At 36.1% G+C, this 24,288-nt stretch overlaps 1 protein-coding gene across 1 annotated transcript; it reads left to right on the forward strand.

The window, feature by feature from the left end:
- Positions 1 to 2,687: 2,687 nt before the first annotated feature.
- Positions 2,688 to 22,985, forward strand: LOC139980300 (adenylate cyclase type 10-like). Its single transcript, XM_071991865.1, has 24 exons — positions 2,688 to 2,910; positions 4,397 to 4,519; positions 4,800 to 4,934; positions 5,580 to 5,723; positions 6,357 to 6,562; positions 7,109 to 7,154; positions 7,444 to 7,487; positions 7,675 to 7,770; positions 8,319 to 8,469; positions 9,045 to 9,076; positions 11,265 to 11,383; positions 11,807 to 11,883; positions 12,752 to 12,935; positions 13,704 to 13,747; positions 14,418 to 14,586; positions 15,780 to 15,972; positions 16,512 to 16,879; positions 17,413 to 17,585; positions 18,188 to 18,511; positions 18,691 to 18,766; positions 19,152 to 19,299; positions 20,078 to 20,158; positions 20,730 to 20,777; positions 21,458 to 22,985. The coding sequence occupies exons 1-24, from the start codon at positions 2,886 to 2,888 to the stop codon at positions 21,695 to 21,697; spliced, it is 3,246 nt and encodes a 1,081-aa protein (XP_071847966.1). The 5' UTR covers positions 2,688 to 2,885; the 3' UTR covers positions 21,698 to 22,985.
- Positions 22,986 to 24,288: the final 1,303 nt, after the last annotated feature.

The raw sequence follows: 24,288 nt of genomic DNA on the forward strand, positions 1-24,288 counted from the left end.
TACTAAATTCACAAGACAGGAGGCCTGAGACAGAACTATCTGGGGTACAGATTAATTGTTACCAATTCAGTGAAATAACCGTCGGCGCTGAGGCCTTGAAACAAGAGGAGCATTTTGACGCATCAGGCGAAACTAACACTTTCGCGACCAAGAGGAAATCGAGCGCCTGCTTCTCCCTATCGGGGCGGGCGGGGGGGGGGGGGGGGATTGACCGGTTACGAGCCGGTTTAATGGTAAGCTGTGTTGTAGTACTCAAAAACTGTAGGCAGACTCTGTACTCGTACTCAGTGAAACCTTGAGTACTCGCAAGCTGAAGTACTAGCTCGCACTTGTTTACTCTGGATTTAAAGTACTAATTGGTACATGCCAAGGACGATTACCTTAATACGAGTTCCTCACGAATGACCTTACAGGTAGCCGTATTATTTATTAATCACTTTGGCATTCCGTTGAACGCATGCATTACTTTGTAATAGAATAGGCTCCCGTATACGCATGACTCTACTCCAAGCAGTGCCGTACATACATTCATGCAGGGACGTAGCCAGGGGGAGCAATGGGAGCGATCGCCCCCCCCCCCTTTCCTTGAGTACCCCGAAAAATAACATTTAACTAAAAGCAGGAAATATCATTAAAGCCCTCTTTGCAGGTTCAAGGAAGCTATGGGACCCTTTTCAATCTTACCACTGAAAGTTCGTCTGCTACGTACGGAATAGGGACATATAGGAAGGGGAAAAGGACGTGTCCTCGAATCTGAAAATTTTGACTTTTATCTCAAAATGTTGACTTTATATCAAAGTTTTGACTTTTAAAGTATAAATTTTGACTTTTTTTCTTTTTCACCTATTAATTAAGTCAACATTTTGAGATAAAAAGTCAAACTATTGAGAAGTCAAAATTCTGACCTTTTCTGACATTAAAAGCCTTTGAAGACTGAAAGTAAAATTATGAATTTTGTTTTTGGTCCTATTAAGTGAATATTCTTATTTTTGTTTTTACCTTTTTAGTGAAAGATTTTAGATAAAAGGTCAAAATTTTGATATATGGGAATACTTTTTTCAATGTCCCTATTTAATTATTAAGCCACCGTAGCTACGTAATGTAATACTCTCATTATTGTTTATTTCCTGCAACGTGGGAGACATTTTAGGCAAAAACATTCTTTGTACATTATGGCGCTCCGTTAACTATAATAATGTTTCCTTTTAAATTCTGCCCCCCCCCCCCCCCACTTTCTAATTTCTGGCTACGTGACTGCATTCATGTATAACTGAATATATAACCACGCGCAGTAAACATAGGCTGTACGAACATTTCGAATACATGAGTGATATATATTGCTAATCATACGGAACAATTATATATAGTAGCATTGTTGCAGTATTTATATTAGTCTGACTCACCCAGTTTGCACATCAGGAAATTGCTTGCTGCTGCCAATTTTTCATTCTAGTATCAACAGAGACATCTGAATTTGGCAACCAATAATAAGATCAGCGCAATTTCGTGACATCCAACTGTTATATGATCGGGAGCACGTTATAAGCATAAGGATCTTGTATATAACTTAAATAATCAAAAGTACTCGAAAAGTTCTCGTAATAGACATACTTTTACTCGGTACTCGGATTTTTAATTGATGATTTCGGACACTGCGTGACACTTAACCTCAATTACACGTAAGTATTTGGCACTCGGATAGACTAATACTGGACTTACAACACTTCTGGTAGTCCACCCCTGGTCTAAGCAGGGAGTTGTTCCATAACAACCCCCCTGGTCTTAGTCAGTCCTGAGCACTCGAGGCCGTACTTGCTACTCCGTGCAGACTGCTGCCCTCACATCGCTGTTTCACCATCATAATGTTGGATGTTGGTACCTCTCCATTCTAGAATGCGTGGCTATGGACCTGGTTCTGGGAAAGGTGGAAAAGGGAGGCGGAGGGAAGGAGGGATGGTCCGAACAATTTCAACTGAAATGTCAGCTCATATTGAATTCAAGTTGATTGACAATAGTGAAATTTTACAATCCTGTTGACCTGCAGGTAATAGTGTTTGTTGATTACGTGCGGTTGGAGCTGGAGTATGTGTCAGCGGTAATTGGACATGGATATAGGTTACTGGCGCTGCCTGCACACATTAATTAAAAAAAAATCACCACTGTGTGGTTAACATGTGTTGAGCGCCGCTGTGGTAGATGGATAGGCCCACATGTCAGGGAAAATAAATGAGAGAAATGTTTGAATGCAAATGCACATGATACTCCAGTTAGCTGTAACAAGTACCTCCTTCTAACCCCCTTCCCCGTACCAATGTTTTCAGTAAGCAAATAAGTTCAGTAGCGTATGGTAAGAGGCAATCAAAATGAGGGACGGAAAATGTTTTCATTATCGCATTTGTTGACTTGTTTACGCATCCACTAGCAAATCTCTCCGCTTCCCACTATGATCGGCGACTGACACTCCAGCATGCATTGGTATGAAAACCTTTGTACATGGTTGGCCTGTCGCTCTTTTACTTATTTTTGGAGAAGTCATTGAGATCCCTCGTTAGGCTAGCTTTACTAACACTTTCGACCAATCACAACGCAGATTTCTGTTACGTAATAGACTTTCACGATAGCATGGCAACAGTATGCTAAGAAGTGATCTTGATACATCACAGCTTACGCGCTAGATATCCGATGTTATGCATTTCGTATATATGCATAGTAACACTTTTCCCTAATCACATTGGCCATGTGTACGTGAAGAGCGCAATCATTTCTTGCTAATGGGACCAAGCACCCAATGATCAGATTTTGGATTCTGAGGTAAAGTTCCTCGTGATTGAATTAGAAAGCGATCTGCAACTTACCGAGAGACAGAATCTATATAGCTGACAAAGATGTCGCAAAAGAGAAAAGTAAAAGGTAACCAAGGCTAGATACACAAACTGAAGATCTTGCCAAAGGGCCTAACGTTAGGCCGAGGCTAGCGGTCGTTAAGTGAAACCTAGTTCTGAAGAGTGCCACTTAGGCTTACCTAAACCAACGACTTAAAAACTAAAAGAATATCCACAAATTGCTGCATGTTCAGCAAAACTTGAAAATTGGATTAGCCAATAGCCTTTAACCTTGCGTAGTTTCCTGTAACCTGTTGGATAGGCCGAGGCCTAAGTTAGCTCTTACTAGGACTAGGCTAGCTAAATTACGTTTTTGTAAACTACAGTACAGTGGTACTGCTGACAGTGCTGGTAGCCTAGCAACATTATTTAGGTCGTAGCATGGTTAGGTGAATCATTTGTGGCTCACTTAACTTTAAGACGAAGTTGGAGTAGCAAATTTTTACAGTACTCGTTTTCAAATTAATTTATCAATACTTTAGATAGGCCAAGCCTATCCAGCTTTGGCAATGTATTGCTGTTAGCAACATGCTAATCTACACTATACATTATAGACAAATGAATTTCAAATACCATCATTTGTTCTAATCTAGATATAGCAAATGCAATAAGAAAAGGTACATTGTTAGAAAGAATACTGTAGGATTATTTCTTCTAGGCCTATATATTTTTTTTATTGCTGATATTTGTTTCCTATGCATTTAATCTATATGGTCACTAGGCCTAGCTAGTAGTAGTTATAATAGGCTTAAGTCAGTTAGTTTCCCTTTAAGTTTGACACTACTACTTGGAAGTTAAAGGCAGTCTGTGACAACATATTTCATTCCTACATATCATCAAACCCTTACATGTAATGTCCTAAACTGTGTAAGTGCTACCTGTGCTTACCTGTATAATGCAGTGCAAAATTGTAAGGTTTTTTTTCTGGTTGTCCTGTAGACAACCAGGTCATTTTTTTTTCAAGCAGCAAATTGATAGTCCCAAAAATGTAGCAATATAACAAAAGAATGACCAATATGTACAATGTAGGGGAGATGAATAAGTTTGATGAATGGAGCTCCAGGTTTTGGGTCAGTAAGACTCCCATTCTGATGGATAATGTATAAGCCAACCACTATTTTACTTTTATTTCAGTATCGCCAAAGTGATAAAGGATGATACCAAGTTATCATTTACTTAGCTTTGACAGGATATTAATTAAATTGCAACCTGAATTTGATGTAAGCAAGTTGCCCACTGGACAACCTCCAAAGGTGATTTAGATTGTCCGAACAGAAATTTTGTTGTCTTGGATGACCAGACAACCATTTTAAATTTGCCCTGTAATGTTTGGGAAGGGTGTCGGTGCAAGTAGATGGTTGAAATTGATATGTTGGTACCTGGGGTGACCTTTGCTCACTAATTATGTTACTGCCAATCTAAATTAATTAAACTAAGATATTACATAATTAAAATTTAGAATTAATAAAATATATTCAAGCAGTAGAGAAAGTAGTGTATTATGGTTTGTTTAGGTTTGATGGCCAAGGAGTTAATGGCACATGTTCCAGATCTGGTCTTGCATGCATCAAAGAAGGTAAAGCATCTACCAATGGTACAACATCTTGAAGGAGTACTTATGTTTCTGGACATATCAGGTATTTACTCGTTGAATGATATTGAAAACTCAATCTTCCAATTACACTTTTAAAAGTTGAATTTTGAATGAATTTGTAACTTTTGATCATTTGACCAAGTCATGTTATATTTTATTACCATTTGAAAGATTTGAAGTTTTGGATTTTATCAGCCTTGTTATGTGTGATGTAAACATATATTACCTGCTATAAGAAAATGTCTTGTCAGTTACCTGAGATGCATAGTCTTAGTTGAGGTTCTTTGGTTATTTTGACCTTTTTTAATATCTATATTTTGAAGGTTTTACTGCATTGTGTGAGGAATTTAATAGGAGAAATCTGGGAGTAGATGCATTCACCAAAACGCTGAATGACTATCTAGGCCATATAGAGGATGCCGTCTTAAAGCTTGATGGAGATATAGTTGAATTTGCAGGTGAGTTTGTATTATATGATACTAGACATACTAGATACTAGTCAATATTGTCAATGGATATATGGTTTGTTGTTCCCCGTTACTAGGTTTCACTTTAAGTGATAGAAAGCAAAAGTTGTTTTAAAAATTTGATCTATTTTCTAGTTAAGTTTTCTGTTTTAGGAATCCATACAAAGTAATGATAACATGAATTTATCATGAGTATTAGATGTTTACTGAAATGATTTGATATTCACTTATTATCAGAACTTTGATGTTTTGCAAGGAAAATGCTCCAATATGTCAAGTATATAATAAGTATTCAAGATTCCTCACTGATGTAATATCCCCAAATGCATATGCATATATAGTATGCATATTACAAATTTAAGTGTGATGGGTAGACAAAATGTTGTCTCTGCATAGAATCTAGCCAGGCCTGAAATATCAGGTCCTTTTATAGCTGTTACACAGTTTACCTACACTTTTTGTGTATGTGAAAAATAAACATTTTGTCAACAATTTTGTTTTTGTCATTTTAAGTTGAAATTTAGTAGTTGTAATTAGTATATGATCACTTTCTTTTCTCAAATCTGTCATTCCTTGTAAAATTTCTGGTCATAGTTTACTAGTCCCAAATTAATTCCATCTCTTTGCTCAAAACAGGAGATGCAGTCCTAGTGGTCTGGCAGGCAACAGAGGAGGTGGCCAAGGAGGCAATCGTGAAAGCAGTCAAATGTGCTAGACAGATTCAAAAGCAATGTCACAATTGGAAGACAGATATAGGAGTCTTACTTGGGGTCAAAGTTGGTAGGTTACAAAGTCTGAGCAGAAATTATAGCAGATGCTACATAGGCTGCTATGGCATGCAGATTTGATTTCATGTATTTCATTATTTTTCCAAGAATAAAATGTAAATTACATTCAGGTTTGATTTCAGGCCAGAAGGATGAGTTTAAGAAGCTAATGAAAATAATTACAATATAAAACAGCAGGAACACATTCTGTATTGTGATGACAGAAATACTGCAAAACTAGAGAGAATTAAACAATTTTTTTCACATATTACAATCTGATACTATATATATTATAAAATTTTGTAGGGTTGCTAAAACTTTAAGAAATGCACATTAGTTTTTTTTCTTTCTCTTAAAGAGATGACTGAAGCAAACGGAAAGATATCAATGTTATGTTGTTACATTAAAATATGATGAATCATGAGCAAATGTTGCTGTATTATTGGAGAGATGTTAATCTTACTGTTGTTATTCCAGGGAAGCTTCTGAAGAAGTTACAGTTCCTGTGCACAAAACTTGGTATGGAAGGAAAAAGGCCCTTGTTCAGCAATTTGCCCATATTGCATAGAAGTTTGCAATGCAATACCAGATAAATAATTCCCTGACAATCAATTTCAAATTTGTTTTGCTTTATCTTTCACTACAGCTCTTGCCTATGGCCCAATCTCTGTCAGCTTTGTTGGGAATAATGCACTGCAGCATTTCTCGACAAGTGGACAGGCTGTGGCTGACGCCAACAACACAGAAAAGCTCTGTGAGAAAGGCTCCATTGTTCTTCACTCTGAAGCATGGAAGTTATGTCCAGAGAAGAAAGGGATATTTGCTGAAAAGTTGAACGATGACCACTATAAGGTATAGCTATATTCATATGATGGCTAAAAATTGCAACCAGTTTTCAAAATGTCCATTCCTCAAAGGAGGTTTTGGCCAGTCAAATTATTCAGGAGCACAGAGGAGTGATAAATTAGAGAAAGGAGGAAGCTGTGGGGGTAGTAGTAGTAGTAAAATGCTTCTTGAGGTTTGTTGTTAAATTGACTATACAGTACCAAGGATGCTAGATCTGCTAAATGGTCACAAGTTTTAAAACATAGAACACACAGATACACATCTTTTGACAGTTTTGGAGTCTCTTATGGTATTCATAACTTTTTATTAAAACTGAGCAAAGTGATCAATATTTGACTAATATCTTATGAAGCATATGTATATACAGCATATTTGGGTGCAATGCGGAGAGTTTTTACTAGGTTATTTTCATAATGCAGATGCTGCCCACTGAATTTTCTTCTTAATATAGATTGCCTTTGTAATTTATCACATTAATTGAAGCTACTAGTGCATATTATGGCATATAGATATACTCACTGGTCATTTCACTGTTATATATGTCTATTGTAGATCATGGCTTTGAAGAAGACCTGGGCAGAAAAAGAATTGTCGAAAGGTAAGAAATCTTGGAATTGAACAGAATCCTTCTAGGAAGATCATCAATCATCAACATTTTTACCTCATGGTTGCAAACAAAGAGAAATCATTCAATTAATTATGATTGTTTTGTTGTTGTTGTTGTAGTAATAGGAGCCTTTCGTGAGGAATACATACATACATATATAGTAGCTATACATACATATATTTGAACACACATTTTAATATTCTGATTGCTGAGGAGGGTTTTCCACCATTGCTGGTACATGGTTTTGAGAGTAAAAAGACCATGTTTTGTTCTTTTACAGATTCCAAAGCGTCAAAGAAGAAAAAGCCTTCAAGAAAGTCTAAGGTGAGCCAGTGTACATAAACGAGTGCTTTCGTATGTGTCTTATGGTTTTTCCTAAGGCATATACAGTGATTAACTATATGTTTACTTTTCCAATTCCAATTTTACATTTTACACTAGCCTTCAATGTAAGGCAGACAAATTCAATGTTATGACACGATGTTTTAATCACTAATTTTATCCGTTGCAGACTCTAGACAGAGAACCTCCAGTTCGAAAGTTTTCGGTAAAAGCAGCTCAGAAAACCAACATGAGACCATACATAGCCACACCAGTCCTGAGGAAGGTAAATAATAACATTGATGTATAAATGGAATTTTATTACTTTATAGCAGTTAATAAAAAGTATGGAGAAATTGGTAGAATATTTTTAACCTTTTTGCTCACTCACATATATGATCACAATTACCATCTGAAAAGTAAATGTTTTGACTGTGTTTAGTTCTACAGATTTCAGTTGAAAGAAAATATATCTAGCAACTTGTAAAATCTTTTACAACAATCGTCATCGCATTTTAAAATGGTCAAAATGCTATACAAGTCCAAAGACGCTAAGCATTTTGGTGACATAGTATTTTATAGGAGACAAAAATTCAAAACCTTCAAAACTGCTACACAGTCTTTAAATGCTAGATTATTACCTGAGTGTTTATGCACATATTTTATCATCAAATTAACATTATTACATGAATGCTAGTTAGCTGACATGTACAGAGATGATAAGTTTAATGTTGCAGTATGTCAATCAACTTTTCAATGACTTAATCAAATTTCTCTCAATGCCTAATTCATGTAAATAAGTTGAATAATTTTTTTTATTTTCTTTTGATATAGGTGGACGAGAACCAACCGTTGGAGTATCTCTGTGAGATGAGAGAGGTGTCGATCCTTTTCATAAGCCTTCAGATGGAGTCAGGATATGAACATCTTCACAGCTTGCAGAACGTTTATGATCAAATCCAGAGCTCTGTTTTACAATTTCAAGGTAAGTTAGAAATGGTTTATGACGGAATTAATTAATTAATTGTTGCATATATACGTAATCAACTGATTTTGTTTTATGGATCAAGGAAGAGAGTTTTTCTGAATGAAACTGGTAAAATTTTGAATGTTTGAATTGGAGAAGATAGTTCACATTTTTAAAGTGAAATTAGAAGACATAAAGTGAACTTGGAGAATTGTTCTAAAGATTTAGGATTGTCGCATGCATGAGTAACTTTTACCGAGCGATTAAAGTTGTCAAGTTTAATCATTGCATAAAATATTTATAACTTGTAATCATAATTCGTCAGATACTTTGATGGTTAGAAAGTTGTCAAATAGACTCAGGACCCTTACTTTTTTGTGCCAGGGTATTCCACATTGTCAGCAAGGTGTAATTACATGTGATGTGGCTCTGACAGCCACCAATCATGGATTTGGTAAGGGGGGAGGTTGGTGAGGGGGGGGTGGCAGAATTGAAACAAATTCAGAATTAGGGAACTGTCTATAAAACTTGAACTCAATTGATATGAGATTTGAAATTCAAGAAACAAGAGATTTGTTTTGGTATTTCAACAGGTCTCATCAACAAGATATTGGAATTCGACAAGGTATTGTGTCTAATCAATTAATAATATTTTTTAATTTGCTATTTTAACAAGATGTTTGATACTCTATTACTTCAGAATATAATTTTCATCCACTTCTCTTAAAATTTAATTTTCACTAGCCATTTCCATTAAATATAAATATTGCATTTTATGTGAAAGTAAATCAACGTTGTCACAAAATTGCTAAGAAAAATGCAAGTAAAGTTAGCCTCATGGAGGCAATACTTCAGTCACCATTTGTGGCCATTGCAAGATAAACAAATCTCTTACATTCTAAGTTTAATCTATGATATTCCCATATATCTCTGGAAAAATCAATATGCCGTATTTTATGCAAGTTTGGAAACATTTGAAAATTTAAGACTTTGGGTATTACACAAGAAATTACCAACACTGACTACATCCTTGTAAATGTTCAACTTTTAACAAATAACCATTTGTGTCATCCAAAATTAAACTTTTAGCATTAATTTAATTTGTCTTTCTAAGTCTGTGAGAAGAAGAAACTTAAAGGATACAAGTAGATCAATAGTTAATTTGAAAATATGTACTTAATTTTAGTAATGGAATTGCAATCGTTGCTGTACATTTTGGTCTATTGATGATGTCCATCTGTAACCTGTTGATTGATTATTTCTCTCTTCAAACAATGAGTAATTTATGACCAAAGCTGAGAGGCAAACAATGAGTTGAAACCATATCTCTGTTGCATGGTCATAAACTGTTAAAGCTGCCATAAATCTATAGTAAATTTCTGGAGTAGGTCAGGTTAAGCAAGCAATACTTGAAATATTTTAGCAAACATTTACCAAATCAGAAGAGTATCTGAGTAAACCCTCAAAACAGCTATAATTAGAAGTGGGTTTAGACTTTCTTGCATATTTTGGGGGTAGTGTTACCTTCTCTCTCCTTAAAGTTTAAATTGCTTTAACATTCATTTACAGTTGTATCCTTTTTCACACTTAGTTTTCACTTAGTTATGCCACTACTGACTACTAGCTGTTTCAATTAAAATGTACATGAAAACAATTATAGCAAGCATTCCATCCTAACAAACAACAACACCTGGATTATGTGGACATATTTGATCTGACTCCCAGATATCTTCATCCTGGATAATAATAATAATAATAAATAAACTTATAAAGCGCTAAAATCTACAATGTATTCAATAGCGCTGTACAACCCTAACGGAATGCCAACTTGAAAAAATGAGTCTTCAAGCAAGACTTGAACTGACTGAGAGTGGGAGAACTCCGCACAGATATGGGCAGACCATTCCAGAGCTTGGGCCCGGCTGATGGAAAGGCACGGTCGCCATAGGTTTTCAGTTTAGTCCTGGGAACAGTGAGAGTGAGTGTATTGCTAGAACGCAAGGTATAACAAGTATTGACCTGGAAGGACTGATCGTCTGACAAATAGGCGGGTGTCATTCCATGAATGCACTTATACACCAGGAGCAGTACTTTGAACTTAATTCTGGATTATCTGGATATCCAATATTTGATATCCAACCATTCATTATCACATAATAACTGCTCAGGCAGTTTCAGTTTTTTTTCACAGCACAAAAAGGTATCTATGAAGTGTAAAAGTACATACCAATGTGTATTTTCAGTAGTTTATTTCTATAATGAAGCATGCTATACTGTTTGCAATTTACGATAGGAATGACAATGTACACTATAGAACTTAAGAAATTGATTTGCCCAGACTTTTTACCCATATTTTGGGTTCTGGCTTTTGTCCACATAATCCAGACTATTTTCTTTTCTTACAAATGTGTCCTGAGTTGTTATTGTTGCTGAAGTATCTAAATGCTGGATTAAACTGCTGTACAATAGTGAGAGATTATTTCATCTTAGTGTCATTTCTTATCTGGTTGTAAATATCTCTGAACTTCATGCCACCTTAACAGAAAAAAAAAACACAGTGGTATGTTAAGTGAAAATTCTCATTCAGTACTGTAACTATCAATCATTTATATAAAGCATTTCTAGTTTGGACATCCCTGAAAAATTAGAGGATGAATTAAGTGAAAAATAGAACTTTTGGATAAAACTAAAGAGTTTCTTGCATTAGGAAAATACAATACAATAGACTGACAAAATAGGACTTCTTAATACTAACCCATTAGTTGAGCTGATCATGGCATTTAAATGTTTCTTTGTTTTTATCTTTAATGAAGGGAACCAGCTTTCTGGTGTTGTTTGGATTACCGGGCTACAAGCATGAAGATGAAGTAAGCCACACCCTGCAATGTGCATCACAGATCAGAAACAATGTCAATGCACTGGTGGAAGTCAAGTAAGATTGTTGCGAAAATAATTTCTTTCTTCATGAATTCATGCAACAGATATTTGAAGTAATATTACCCCTTCAGATGGACAAGGTGGGGAAAGGGAAGGTGGGGAAAGGGAGGGTGGAGAATGGGGGGGGGGGCTGACAAAGGCTAGTGTGTTTTAGTTGTCTATGCTCAGTTATATTACAAATTGTTCATTCATTAGGTACACCATTATTTGCAATTTTCTTGATATTCATAATACTGTCAGGATTATTTCAGTGATCCTTTTGTTGTGTTGTGTTTTGTTGTGATGCTGTTGTAGTATTTGTTAGCTTTGTGGAGAAGAATTGTGAGCAATTTTAAGTCTGTATATTGTTTCCTACTTTTATGAATGTGTATGTAAGAGTATTGCATTTGGCAGGTCATTGGTTTTGTTTTATTTTCAGACAAATTTCCATTGGAGTAACAACAGGCAAGGTATTCTGCGGTGTTGTTGGCCATCCAGAGAGGCATGAATATACAGGTATATTAATAATGTAGATAGGGAGGGCTTCTTGCATGTTACTTGATGGCCAGGTAATTTGGTCACTATTTGTTTTAAACTAGGTCAGTTATTATAAATTATCATTTTTAGTAGTGATTTCTTCTTAATGTAAAAAAAAAACATGTAGAAGTTCCTGATTTGATTTAGCATGTGGTGAATAATTAAAAGTTTTATGGGTGATGAAATTATTTGAACCAAATACAGTCATTTGCTTATGTTGTAAATTCATTACTGTAGGATCGTGCCTCAAGTTCAGTTCATTGTATTCATACTTTGGGTAATGCCTTGTAAGGTTTGATAAGACCGTGAAAAGTTGAATTCAAAGCACAAACTCATGTTCTGTCAGATCTGAGAGCATTTCTCTCGTGTAACATATGTGGTTTAACTGATGGAGGGCACATTTCCTTCACTTGGATCACTCCTACAGCAACGGTTTTCAATTCAGTTTGCAAGTGTGTTTATCTTACAGAGACTAAACATTAGAGCAACGTGAGATATCTTCTAGCTTTTTTTTCTTCACCAAATGAATTACTAATCATTGAGTATCTTACTAATTAATGACATTGATTCATAGCTTAAATTCTTCTCTCAGTTATTTATAATGCTATATTGTTTAAATCATGTTATACAGCAAATGTTAAGGTTGTCACTGAACCTTTTACTTGTGTTTTTCATTATTTACAAGAAAGATAATGAGTTGCATGGTGTTTGGAATTGTGTGTTTAAAACTTTCCTTTAAATCAATGCCAAAAATTAGCTACTGTATAACTGGTAGCTCACCTATTGTGATTGAGTAATCATGCCACATTTCTAATGGCTCAAAGTTTGTTGTCAACATTTTTGACAGTTATTGGGCCAAAGGTCAACATGGCAGCGCGATTGATGATGCATTACCCGGGTTTAGTGTCATGTGACACACAGACTAAAAGGCGGTCCAGATTTGACAGTCAATTCTTTGTCGAGCTGCCTGAAGTTACTCTCAAAGGATTAGAAAATGTTGGCACCATTTATGAATACAAGGAAGTCAGAGGGTAAGCCTGGAATTTATAGATTCACTTAAAAAGAAATAATTAATATAATAATAAAATTAGATTTGTTATAAGTAGATATGATATCTGCCCAGTCATATTATATAATGTTATTCTGGGGGAGGAGGAGGACCATTGGTGGGAGGGGGTACTGGTAACACCCACTTTCCATTATGAATCTCTACACAACAAACTGTTCTGTGGGAGAAGGGGTAAAGTGGTGGGGAGGCAATCCAAACTTCAGAAAGTGGGGAATGGGGGAACATACTTTCTTTACTTTGCATCATTGATCTGTAAACAATAATCAGTTCAGTAAAATGTGTCAAAGTTGTGCAAACAGTGGATACATAGTTTATTACAAACTTGGTTGTTGATAGGTACAGGATTGTGGTGAAGTAAGCATTACATGGGGTGTGGGTGATCTGGAGTTGTTTACTTTGTCTCCAGCCTTAGTAGTTTAATATTCTTCATAGAAGGTTTGCATTGTTTTGTGCTTTTAAGCAGAATTTACTTTGAAATAATTACAAATAATTAGTCAGAAGTGTACTTGAAATTTCTGAGTAAGAGACAGCAGAATTCAAAAGTGAGCCGCATGCAGAATAGATTATTGAGCTTCAAACACATATCCCCCTTGCCACCTATCCCCCCAAACACACAACAAAATGCACTAACTGAGGTTTGCAAGTATAAAATGCAAATGGTACTTTATAACTCATGTAAAGGATGAAAAACATTTTGAATAATGATAGTATCATTTATTTTAATTTCCAGAGGTCAACTTTCCTGCCTTCCAGAGTCAAAGTATCCTATGCTTGGTAACTAATCTCAACAGTTTTCACTTTATTTAAAGTTTAAGAAAGCAAAGTTGACAATTGCTACAAGAAATTAATATGGATCACAATATGTCTTTTTAGGAAATTCACTGATGTTAATGTATATATCCCTGTAAAGTTTTAATCAAAGAATTGTGTTCTCTCAGAACATTTTAATGACTCTGCCTTAATGATGCTTGCACAAAGAATGAATTATGTCTATGCTTCTAAAACTGGGGTCTTAGGACCCCAACTGGGATCAGTGACAAAATTTCATGGCTCTGAAAGGGGTTTGCAAGGGATACATCAAGAGAACCTAGTAATTTATTTGTAGATTTTCAGAACATTTATAAAGAGATAAGCTTAAACAGTGCTTTGATGAAAGGACATTGTTCAGTCTTGAAGTGGTCTAGGTAAAATTATGAAAGGAATGGTACAACTTTCAGACCATTGCAAAACTCCTCCTTCAAACAGTGCTCAAAGCACAGAATAATTGATATCTCGGAGGGATAAGTACAGTAAGTTACAGAATTAATACTACTTGTTGAGTTGAAATTAAGGACACATTTGGTTGGGACAAAATGTAGATGATGTGTTGAAAGTATCACGTGTGAAACTCTCTAACCATTACCCGACTCATCTCTTTGATAGTTTATGTTTCTGACCTTTGTAGGTTATGTTGAAGATTTCTTGATGTCTATCAACCTGATTGAAGTCGCCATAGATGTACGACAGAGCTCTAAACCAAGTCCTAAGCTCATTGTTTTAGAAGGTGAACCCGGAGTTGGTAAATCACGATTTCTGCGAGCAATAATGGATGTAGCTCTGAAAAACTCCATGAGGTACGATAAGCGTTTTGTCTATTTTCAAATGCCAGTTGTCGAATCATTCTGTGGTGACTTTGCAGGTCACACATATGCCCTTTAATGTTTTCCCTTGTGTTACACTCTTCTCAAGCTGTTGCACTGATGCATAGATATGGGCTACTTGAGTACTGAGAATAACTAGGCTAGAAAAACCCAAATTCAAACAGCGCCTACCGGCCAGCTTCATGATGAGGATATTTGTGCTGAGAATATTTAAAGCCCGGGTCACATCTGCGCGATTCAACACGCGATTCAACTCGCAATACAATTGAAAGTTGAATCGCGTAGTTAGACACGGGTATCAACTTGTTGCGCAATAAAAGTTGCGCCGTCGATTTGGGTTGATTTGCAATAGAGCAATGTCATAATCAGCGCAACTTCTCAGAAGCAACTTCCTGATTCGCGCGATTTAGTTGCGAGTTGAATCGCGTGTTGAATCGCGCAGATGTGACCCGGGCTTAAATTGCACTCTGTGAGAAATTAGACAACATTTTGATTCTTCTTGTGTTACTCTCCTGGGTAGCAGCCTCTGAAATGAAATGGTCAGAATTGTTAGACAAAAGCATTATCAGCTCTCAAGTACCTATAGAGTTATATTTAAACAGTAAAAAAGATATGAAAAGTGGTTCTGAAGGATTTTTATACCAACATGTCATGTCTTTTGCTCTATAATTAGGCTGGTTTTGAAGTACCTAAGCATGGTATTGAAACTTCATGCCAAGAGAACATTGCCAACCTATAATTTTCAGACCAGTGAATTTGTCATCTCAACAAAATTGAATATTGGTCTGACTCCTGCTTCCTCCCCCACTTTCCCTTCCCACTTCCTCTCCTCTCCCCTCCCCAATTTCCCACCCCCTCCCAACTTCCCCACCCCCACTCCCCCACTCAAATCTGTGTTAGGGTATTGTTTAGTGTGCCATGAAATACCAAGTAAGATATCAATAGGAGACTTTCTGCAAGCCCTTTAATAGTTTATGTATTGTAAGTTGTTTGAAAACATGTTCACATAATTCAGTTTTATAGTAAGTCTGATAATTAGTCTCAAATCTGAAGAAAATTCCTTCTTAATACAATCGTCCTTCGATTGAAATTGTAAAGTGAAAGTTGACTAATTTAGTGTGATTTTTTAATGATATTTATTAAACCAATATAACTTTGTTCTCCAGAGTTGTGTGCACTCAGCCCAATATTGGCAGTACTGCAACACCATACCACACCATCTGCTCTGTACTCACTGAAGTGTTATGTCTCGGTGGGTACACCAAGGCTCAAGAGAAAGAAAGACACCTTCAACAGCAATTCCGAAAATCATCAGTCACAAAATATCTTAGCCTGTTGAATAACTTACTAGGAATACAGGTATATCTATCTGGTCAATTAACCCGCTGAAGTTTTAACTGAACACTGTGAAATCATATTTAAGCTATGTTATAATGCAGTTGTTAGCTAGACTGAACCATAGAGTAATTAGCTTTTAACATGACGTCATCTTAGTGACATAAAGTTAGCAAAAGACTTTTCATCCTTCTTAGTTTATCTACCTCCAATGGACTTAATTAGGAGAAGACATTTTGCTCAAAGTATAGGCTAATGATGATTGATGACCACAGTGAAGTGATGGCAGTATATCTGAACTCTCCTTCTTATCCCCCAGGCTTTGGGTAAAGGCTATGTTTCTGCAAGTAAACTGATAATAATAGAGTACAATAGGTGTAACGTGATATTATATTCACTAATTTAGTGATTAAATAAACCAAGACAAGTTCTTAACTCTTCTTTCTGTGATGTTACTGCTGTTCTCTTTTCATTTAAAATACACTCTCTACTAATCATATGCTAAACAATGTTCAAGACGATCCTAATATGCAGCTTCTAGATGTCTCCAATTAACCCCACAGCTTCCATCGAACCCTTTCGTCGATGATTTAAAGTCAGCAGACCGTTCCCAGGCTCTCCACCGCCTGATAGGTATGATCGTCCGAGAGTCTCGCAGCGACGGTCAAGTGGGCACTCTGATAGCCATAGACGATGCCCACTACGTGGACAGCGACTCCTGGAGTTTCTTGAAAGACTTGGTCAGTGATTCCACCATCATCGCATTCAGCGTCAGCCCTCATTCCAAGGACCGCTTCTCGGAGGACGCCCTGAAGATCCTGGAGGACCCTCAGACCAAACAGATACAGCTGAGGGGGTTAGAGCACAACTGTATGGAACCACTGCTCTGTCAGCTGTTGGAAGTTGGCAGAGTTCCCAGGGAACTGACCAAGTAAGTATCATGTGTGACACTATAAAACATCGTGGATAATTACTGGTTATTAATTATAAACAAATTAATTGAGGCGTGCAAACATGTATATTTCCAATGTTCCCTGAAGCTTTTCAGTGTAAGAAAAGCTTCTCAATTTACATAGTCACTAGTATTATGTTCAAGCCTGAGCATTCAATGAAACACACTGTTCACCAAATAGAGACACTTTTTCCTATACTGGTTTTCTAAATCGTTATTCAATTGATGTTGTATGAATGAGTTACGCTAGTTACGCTATAACCATTCATACACATACATACACATCCAGTGTAGGTTCACGGACAATGCATGATTCAACTAAGCTGATAAGCTTTACAGCACTTCGGGTACATACGTTGATTCAAATTTTCACATCAAATAAAAATAAAATAAATAAAAGCCTTTGAAAAAGTATGTATCTCTTATCTTATGCTTTGTAATTTTGCGTTTCATTCTGTTGGAAGTGTTTGACATTAATGCAATCGTTCAAGATTTCCTTTCTCTCTATTCAGTATGCTAACAGCTCATCTGAAAGGCCGTCTGAATCCGTCATGGGTGAAGCAGTGCGTCTTCAACTTACTCCACCATAACCAACTGGAGATAGTCACCAAAGGGCGACGTCCAGAGTGTATGGTCACCTCAGGAGTCCGGCTGATGGAGATGGAGATTCCTGACTCTTTGAGAGGTAGGTTTGTTGATGCATACCCCCCCCCCCCCGGCTCACATCCCTCTTCACCCAGAAATGAGTGAGTGAGGTTTTTTGGGGTTGGAGACACCCTTGGGTGATGACTCCTTTAAAGGGGATGATAGCCTAAACAAAATAACTGGAACACTAGATCCTTTGACTGATTCTAGCTTTGCATGACAAACACTTCCATGTTCCCTGTTGACTATTTAATAGTTGAGAAGGGGCAAGGTACAATTAATATTATTTAACGCTTGGTGCATTGATGTCAATTCAGCATCCTCCCCCCCCCCCGACTTATCTCCCTGTAAGATGTGCTCACCCTAGGGACTCATGTGGATGGAGTTGTAGAGGTATTAAACATGTTAAGAGAAATGTTTCACCTGATTAAAACACACCCTGAAGCCTTTCAGAGGTGTGGAGATTGCTATAGCAACAAGATAATTTGAAAATTAACCGTTATCTCTTTATGGCAATCCCTCTTCACCCTTCCCCTGTGCGGCATTCATGCAGTGATGAATGTTTTAATAAGATGATCCAATTTTAAAGTTATAAAGTAAGTAAACGGCTGGCTGTGGTAATATTTCCAATCTTCTCTGCAGGTTGTATGATAGCATTCATAGACAGACTCCCAGAGGTGGAAAGAGTCGCCGTTAAAATAGCTTCCATCATCGGGACTTCGTTCAACGATGAAGTTCTCTGTCATCTAATGCAACACACACCACCAGACAAAGTACGCAGGACCATCGGGGAGCTAATGTCGGCGGGTGTCTTCATCTTTGACAATGGACTGATCCGTTTCCAGTCTGTAACCCTGCAAGAGACAGCCTACACTTTACTGGTACAGAAACTATGCAAGAAACTCCACGAGCGGTATGCCATCTTCCTAGAGAACAAATACTTGAAGCTCAATGACCCAAAGGGTAGTAAGTATTCATCAGATTCTTCAGAGTCGGCAAAATTTATCTAATATTAAAAAATGTAAGAAATATGCAGGATGCAGTCTTAATTATTGTCTTCTGATCCACACATAAATCGTTACGATTATGATTTTTCACCGGTTAAGTACCATGTGTGTATTGTGCTTTTATTGTACTTTTAACAGGAAAGAAATCACAGAAGTCAAAGACAAAGAAATCGAGGAAAGAGAGTAAAAAATCTGGCAGCCTGAAATCCCAAAGGTTTGTCTTTTAATTACCTCTTCAAGGAATATACTTAAAAGATGTTAACAAATACTGTAAACGAATCATTGGCTTGAATTAGATCCTATGCTCTGTCAGATATGACCTGTTCAGTCCTTATATATTGCTATAAATTTCCCCGGTCAGTGATCTGTGTATAAGTTTCTTAAACATTTGATTTTGTAAATTTGGTGCTCTCATTTCTTCTGCACTATCTCAGTCTTTCAACATGTAATCATTAACTACTCTAATTATCATCAATGAGATATTACATAATTAAGTCACATATATAATTCAACTGTGCAAACAACACGATCACCTTACAGTATCAATGTTTCATGTACATGTGTCACGTCTATTTAAATGACCATTCCACCTCCTCCAGAAAGCCCCAGTTTAATGACGAACAGGCACTTCAGTCCGTGTACCCTCAGCTGATAAACCACTGGCGCAAAGCCGACAATCCCAGCAAGTCCATCGACTACATGATCCATGCGGCAGAGTCCGCTGTGGCACTGGGTAACACCATGCAGGTATTGAATGTTATGATGGAGTAATATACTAATACAGGATAATGGAAGAGAAAAATATTAATTTCATTTATATTCTTGGAATAAAGAGATTAACATTTATCTCCTGTGCTGCAATTCTTGAATATGTTTACTATTAAACTTTTCGGTGAACCTCATTCAAGTAATTGAATCAAATGTGAGAAGTAAAATTGGTTTAATAAAATTATGTTCTGAGCTTTTCTGAAGGTCACTGAGTACACTACCGATATTATATAACTCGATTTTGTAAGGTAGTAATGCTTGTAAGTAACATTTCATGAGTAAGTTCATTAGAGGACACTGTGACAGTGTAAATATACCTAGGAGGTTATAGAGGTCACTGTGACATAGAAAGTATACTTGAAAAGCTCTAGAGGCCACTGTGACATACTAAGTATACATAGGAGGCTATGGAGGCCACTGTGACAGTGCAAGTAGACATAGGATGATATGACAAGAGATAACATCCAGAAGCAGCTTCTGCTTTAATGTTATCACTTTGCACCTAGGCCCTCTTGTGGATTGTATTCAGAATATTCCCCCCAGAATGAAGCCTTGTTTCCACAGTACTTTATTATTAAAGTTCATCCCTCCACTGTCCTACCCTCTCTAATAAAAATGTAAATATTATGTTTAAAGGATTATAGTACTGTAGTTGAATATGTGCATAGTTTTCCAGCAAGCACTGGCTCTTTATGTGTGTATATATGCAGATTTCTCTGATCATATAGTAGCTTTAATGCCATACTTTTACTTACAGGCTATATCATTTGCCATGAAGGCTAAAGCCCATGCCCCGAGCCATGAACAAAGCCAACATCTGGATGCCATAGCAGCTCAGGTAAGGATACCTGGTTTATATTTCAGGGAGATGGATTTGACACTTTCTTTGGTTTTGCAGGAGTTAGTTACATTATCCATAATGTTATAATTGTGTGATAATTTATGTTCACATTTTTTTAATTAAAAAAACCAAGCTATTCACTACTGTGCTTTCAACAGAAAAGCACTTGAACTGATAAAAATGTGTTGGCCCTGAAACTTATGATATTACATATATGGTGCATGCGACTGGTAGTCATTGTCATTAACTTTGGGTAATTATGCAATTGGGCACAAAGAGTAAAATGTCAATGACCTTCAAATCTCTGAGTGAGTGGCTTGAATTAATTTTAGAATTGAATATGGTTATGAAGATGGTTGGAAAATGATTCAGAAAATGAGAATTGGAATATATAATATGACAAACAGAAAGTTACTGCTGATATGTGGCAGCAGAATCTAGTTCATTATTACTCGTTGTCGAACGGTCTTAATTTGATCAGTTGCTGACTTATGATGAGTATAAATACTCCACACTATATAAGTTGTTTCTGATCATTGATGGTTAATCATTTACTTTATTCAATCAGGCTGCTTCATCTCTATTCATCATCAAACCACGAAGAATGGATGTCAAGGTGAGAGAAACTCATGATATATATGAAATAGAAATGTCCCTCTAGGACATAACAGAAGCCAAAAGAACAAATTTACTGTTTATTATTACTTTCAGATGTTGGTAGATAAAAAACTTGCAACTGTTAAGTCAAGCGCATCAAATAAGAAGGTCCTTGAGGCATGGAAGGGCAGTAAGCGGGGGGGGGGGGAGGAAAAACATTTCTCTACCCAAAGGTATCACAATCACATCTTGAGCCTATCTTGAGTTGTGTGTTGATGAGTAACTAACATTCACTAGGTTAAATTTCACCATTAACAACCATCACTCTACCACTGCTTAGGCTCGAGTGTAAATATCAAAATCATGGCTTTTGTATTTGTCATCTACAAAGCCGCCACAACTATGTTTACTTTATAACCTTTGTTTTTAATCGTATATTTCTAAAATGTTCATTTATTAAAAATTCATTGAATAGTTTTGTTTGTATGACCTCAATAGTAGACTTTTTGCATAAAAACCAACTTCCATTGGGATTAAATGTCAAACATTTTTCTTCATACAAATAATATTGATATCATTTTCAATGCTGTAATCTTTTATGTTGAAATGGCAGACAGTCATTGCCAAATCATTATTTTCCTCCTCTTTTGAAGTAGAAAGTTGTAATTTCATTCCATGTTTGACCCATTTGTTGTATAGTTGACACAGAAGAGATGGCAGGACGTAGCTCGTAGGGCAAGAGAGGCAGCCAGGGCAGCACGTAAGAGCAAGCTCCTCTCATCCGAAGAGGTTGATGGGGGGCGTCTAGAGGACTCTGAATCGGTCAGTTTATTGGCGGTGAAATGTGCAGCTACTGGATTGAAGAAAAGCCTCCTGACTGCGGCTATTGTTATTTTATACCTCATCTGTTTATATCATTACTTTACTATTGTCATGTAAAACAAAAGAATCAATATTCAATCATGCTATCATAATTTTAATATGCAAATTTAAATCTTACCAGAAAATGACTTATTTTATGGATAGAATCAATCATGGATTATGTGAACCAAACTTTGAAATAAATGCAACTAATAGTTTAAATATAGCAGTTGTTTTTTCTTTCTAGTCATTTCTCTGGCATCATTTACATCTGTGTCTTTAGGGGGAGGGGAGGGGAGGGGAGGGGGATAGTGCATGATAGTGCAAAGAATGATGAAATTACTTTCCACTAATAAGGTAGTAGAGTGCTGTAGGTAACAGTGTTTGTTGGAATAAAGAGAGTTGTAGGGTATCATGTTGTTTGGAATGAAGCAATGAAGATGTTTGAATTTCATTCTTATTTTACATCGGTAAATATTCATCTTTCCATCTGTCCTTCCACATTCATCAGTTTCAACTATTTTATGTAGAACTGTTAGCACAACCGTGACTAAAACATACAAACTTAATACAGACATAAATTGACCTAAAGGCCAACTGGTTGTTAAAAAAGTAATTTAGACTGGACTATAAACATTACAAAACAGGTATCTCTGCTTTATAATAGTTCACCTAAAGTGAAAAACAAAGATTTACTAAGCTGACAGACAATGAAATTAACAAATGATGAACCAATACTCAGAAATCCATCACACCCCCTTCTCTGTAAGATGAATATTATGTATATGGTGATAACTCCATATAATGGTATCAACTGGCATTCCGAACATAAAAGTCTTCCAACTTTAAAGCTTGTCAGCAAAACTTTTTTCCAGACAATTATTTGTAAATGAGAATATTGTGTGGACGGTCACAAGTTGGACTCTTTCACAGTAGTGACCTCATGTATTTGACAAAATATTTATTTCCGTGTTTCCAGCTTTTAAAGTAGTGAAAGGAATGCAATAATACATAACGGACACAGGGACTTTTTCATTGCACTCATTTATTTGTCTAGTAATTAAATATATATCAGTTAATCTAAAGAAAGAGAAAAATACTTCATGTTTCTATACATGATGATGTACACTTTACCAATACAAATACTTATCAGTACAATATACCAATACAAGTACTTATACTCGGTATAGAAACTGTACACACGTCTTATTCGGACTTCGGACCAAAAAATGAATTTGGAAAGCAATTAAGTTTATTACTGATTCTTGCAGTTCACTTCTTGAAAATTGCAACAAATGTCCAAGTTTGAAGGTAAAGCAAGTTTTTGTACTAGACTTGTGAGAAGTATGAACTTCTTTCAATTCCATCCCAAATAAATATGCCTTTTTCATGGATTCCACAATAGGATTCTAGTCATATATGACATAAATGTTTATACTTCAACTGCCTCAAATTTAGGTCTACATTGTGGTGATATTTATATAAGATTATGTTGCCAGATACCTAATATTTCCTTGAATGGTTTAGAAGTTATGTAAATGTGTAGTGGCCATACAAAAAGTAACCATAAAAAAGAGCAATATTGATGAATTCAACCACAGCCATGTGAAGATTATACCAATTCATGTCATTAATCTTCTATGAGCACAACCAATTTGCTAAACCTTTCAAAACAAGTTTTTGAAAACAAAATTAGTCTTTTATCTTCATCAAGTTATAAGCATTGCATTTGTGTGACCTTTTTTTGTTTATCACACCTATAAAAAAAAACTCAAGTCTATGATGAAAAGTGTGAATACAGCCAGTGTCAAAGGTCAATTGCTCTACATAACCATGACAATGATTACAGGTTACAACTGACTAAAACATAGAAGAAATATGGGACAATTTCAAAGCAATCTGTGTACAGTGTCTACTTCGAGTATTGATAAATCACACAAAATTCATGAATGAAACAAGAAGGAATTTTCAACCCAAAATGGTTTCATTAAATCCTCTTGGCAAAAGACAGACTTTTAGATTTATTTCATACCTGATAGACAAGAAATGAAGAACATAATATTACAGACTATCATAAAAATCTGAACGGTATAAGACCATAACTTTTAGCTATTCTGAATTTCCATTAAGAGTCCGATGGTTTTATCACCGTCACAAGAAGGATATACAATTGGCTAATTTCTGATGTTGGTAAGTATCTCAACCTTTGTAGTTTAGTGCGCAAGGTAACAATTAGGAGTTTCTTTTTGATAATGTGACTGTATTTGGGTAAAGACTATAATAACAGAAAATAACATGCATTTTCTTTGCTATTTAAGTTTATCTATGAGTCCTATTTGCTGATGGGAACTTTCATTGTAACAATAAAATAACCTGTTGTGAGGTACACTAAACCAGCACTATAGACAATGGCAAACTTATACAGCCCTGGATAACTAGCCATTGTATACCTTATGGAGCACGTACCTTTTTTTCTACTAAACTTTTTCATTTCTAATAAAAATGTTCTACCAAAATTATAAATCAAAAGGCAAAGCCGTATTGTAGATAGAGAAAAGGTGTGTAAACTAGAGAATACAATATACGTTTTCCTTGCTCCTTTTAACTATAAGAAATGGGCCGTATATCACTCCCACATCCCCATAACTTGCATAACAATTTATTGGGCG

The sequence above is a fragment of the Apostichopus japonicus genome, chromosome 14 (genome assembly GCF_037975245.1).
Source record: "Apostichopus japonicus isolate 1M-3 chromosome 14, ASM3797524v1, whole genome shotgun sequence".
Classification (NCBI taxonomy): domain Eukaryota; kingdom Metazoa; phylum Echinodermata; class Holothuroidea; order Aspidochirotida; family Stichopodidae; genus Apostichopus; species Apostichopus japonicus.

What these genes read in the sequence shown, in the direction of transcription:
- LOC139980300 (XM_071991865.1), top strand. Translation starts at nt 2,886, where the DNA reads ATGTCGCAAAAGAGAAAAGTAAAAG. An exon ending in GCAAAAGAGAAAAGTAAAAG is followed by an intron (nt 2,911 to 4,396) that starts GTAACCAAGGCT and finishes TGGTTTGTTTAG; the next exon opens with GTTTGATGGCCAAGGAGTTA. An exon ending in TATGTTTCTGGACATATCAG is followed by an intron (nt 4,520 to 4,799) that starts GTATTTACTCGT and finishes TATATTTTGAAG; the next exon opens with GTTTTACTGCATTGTGTGAG.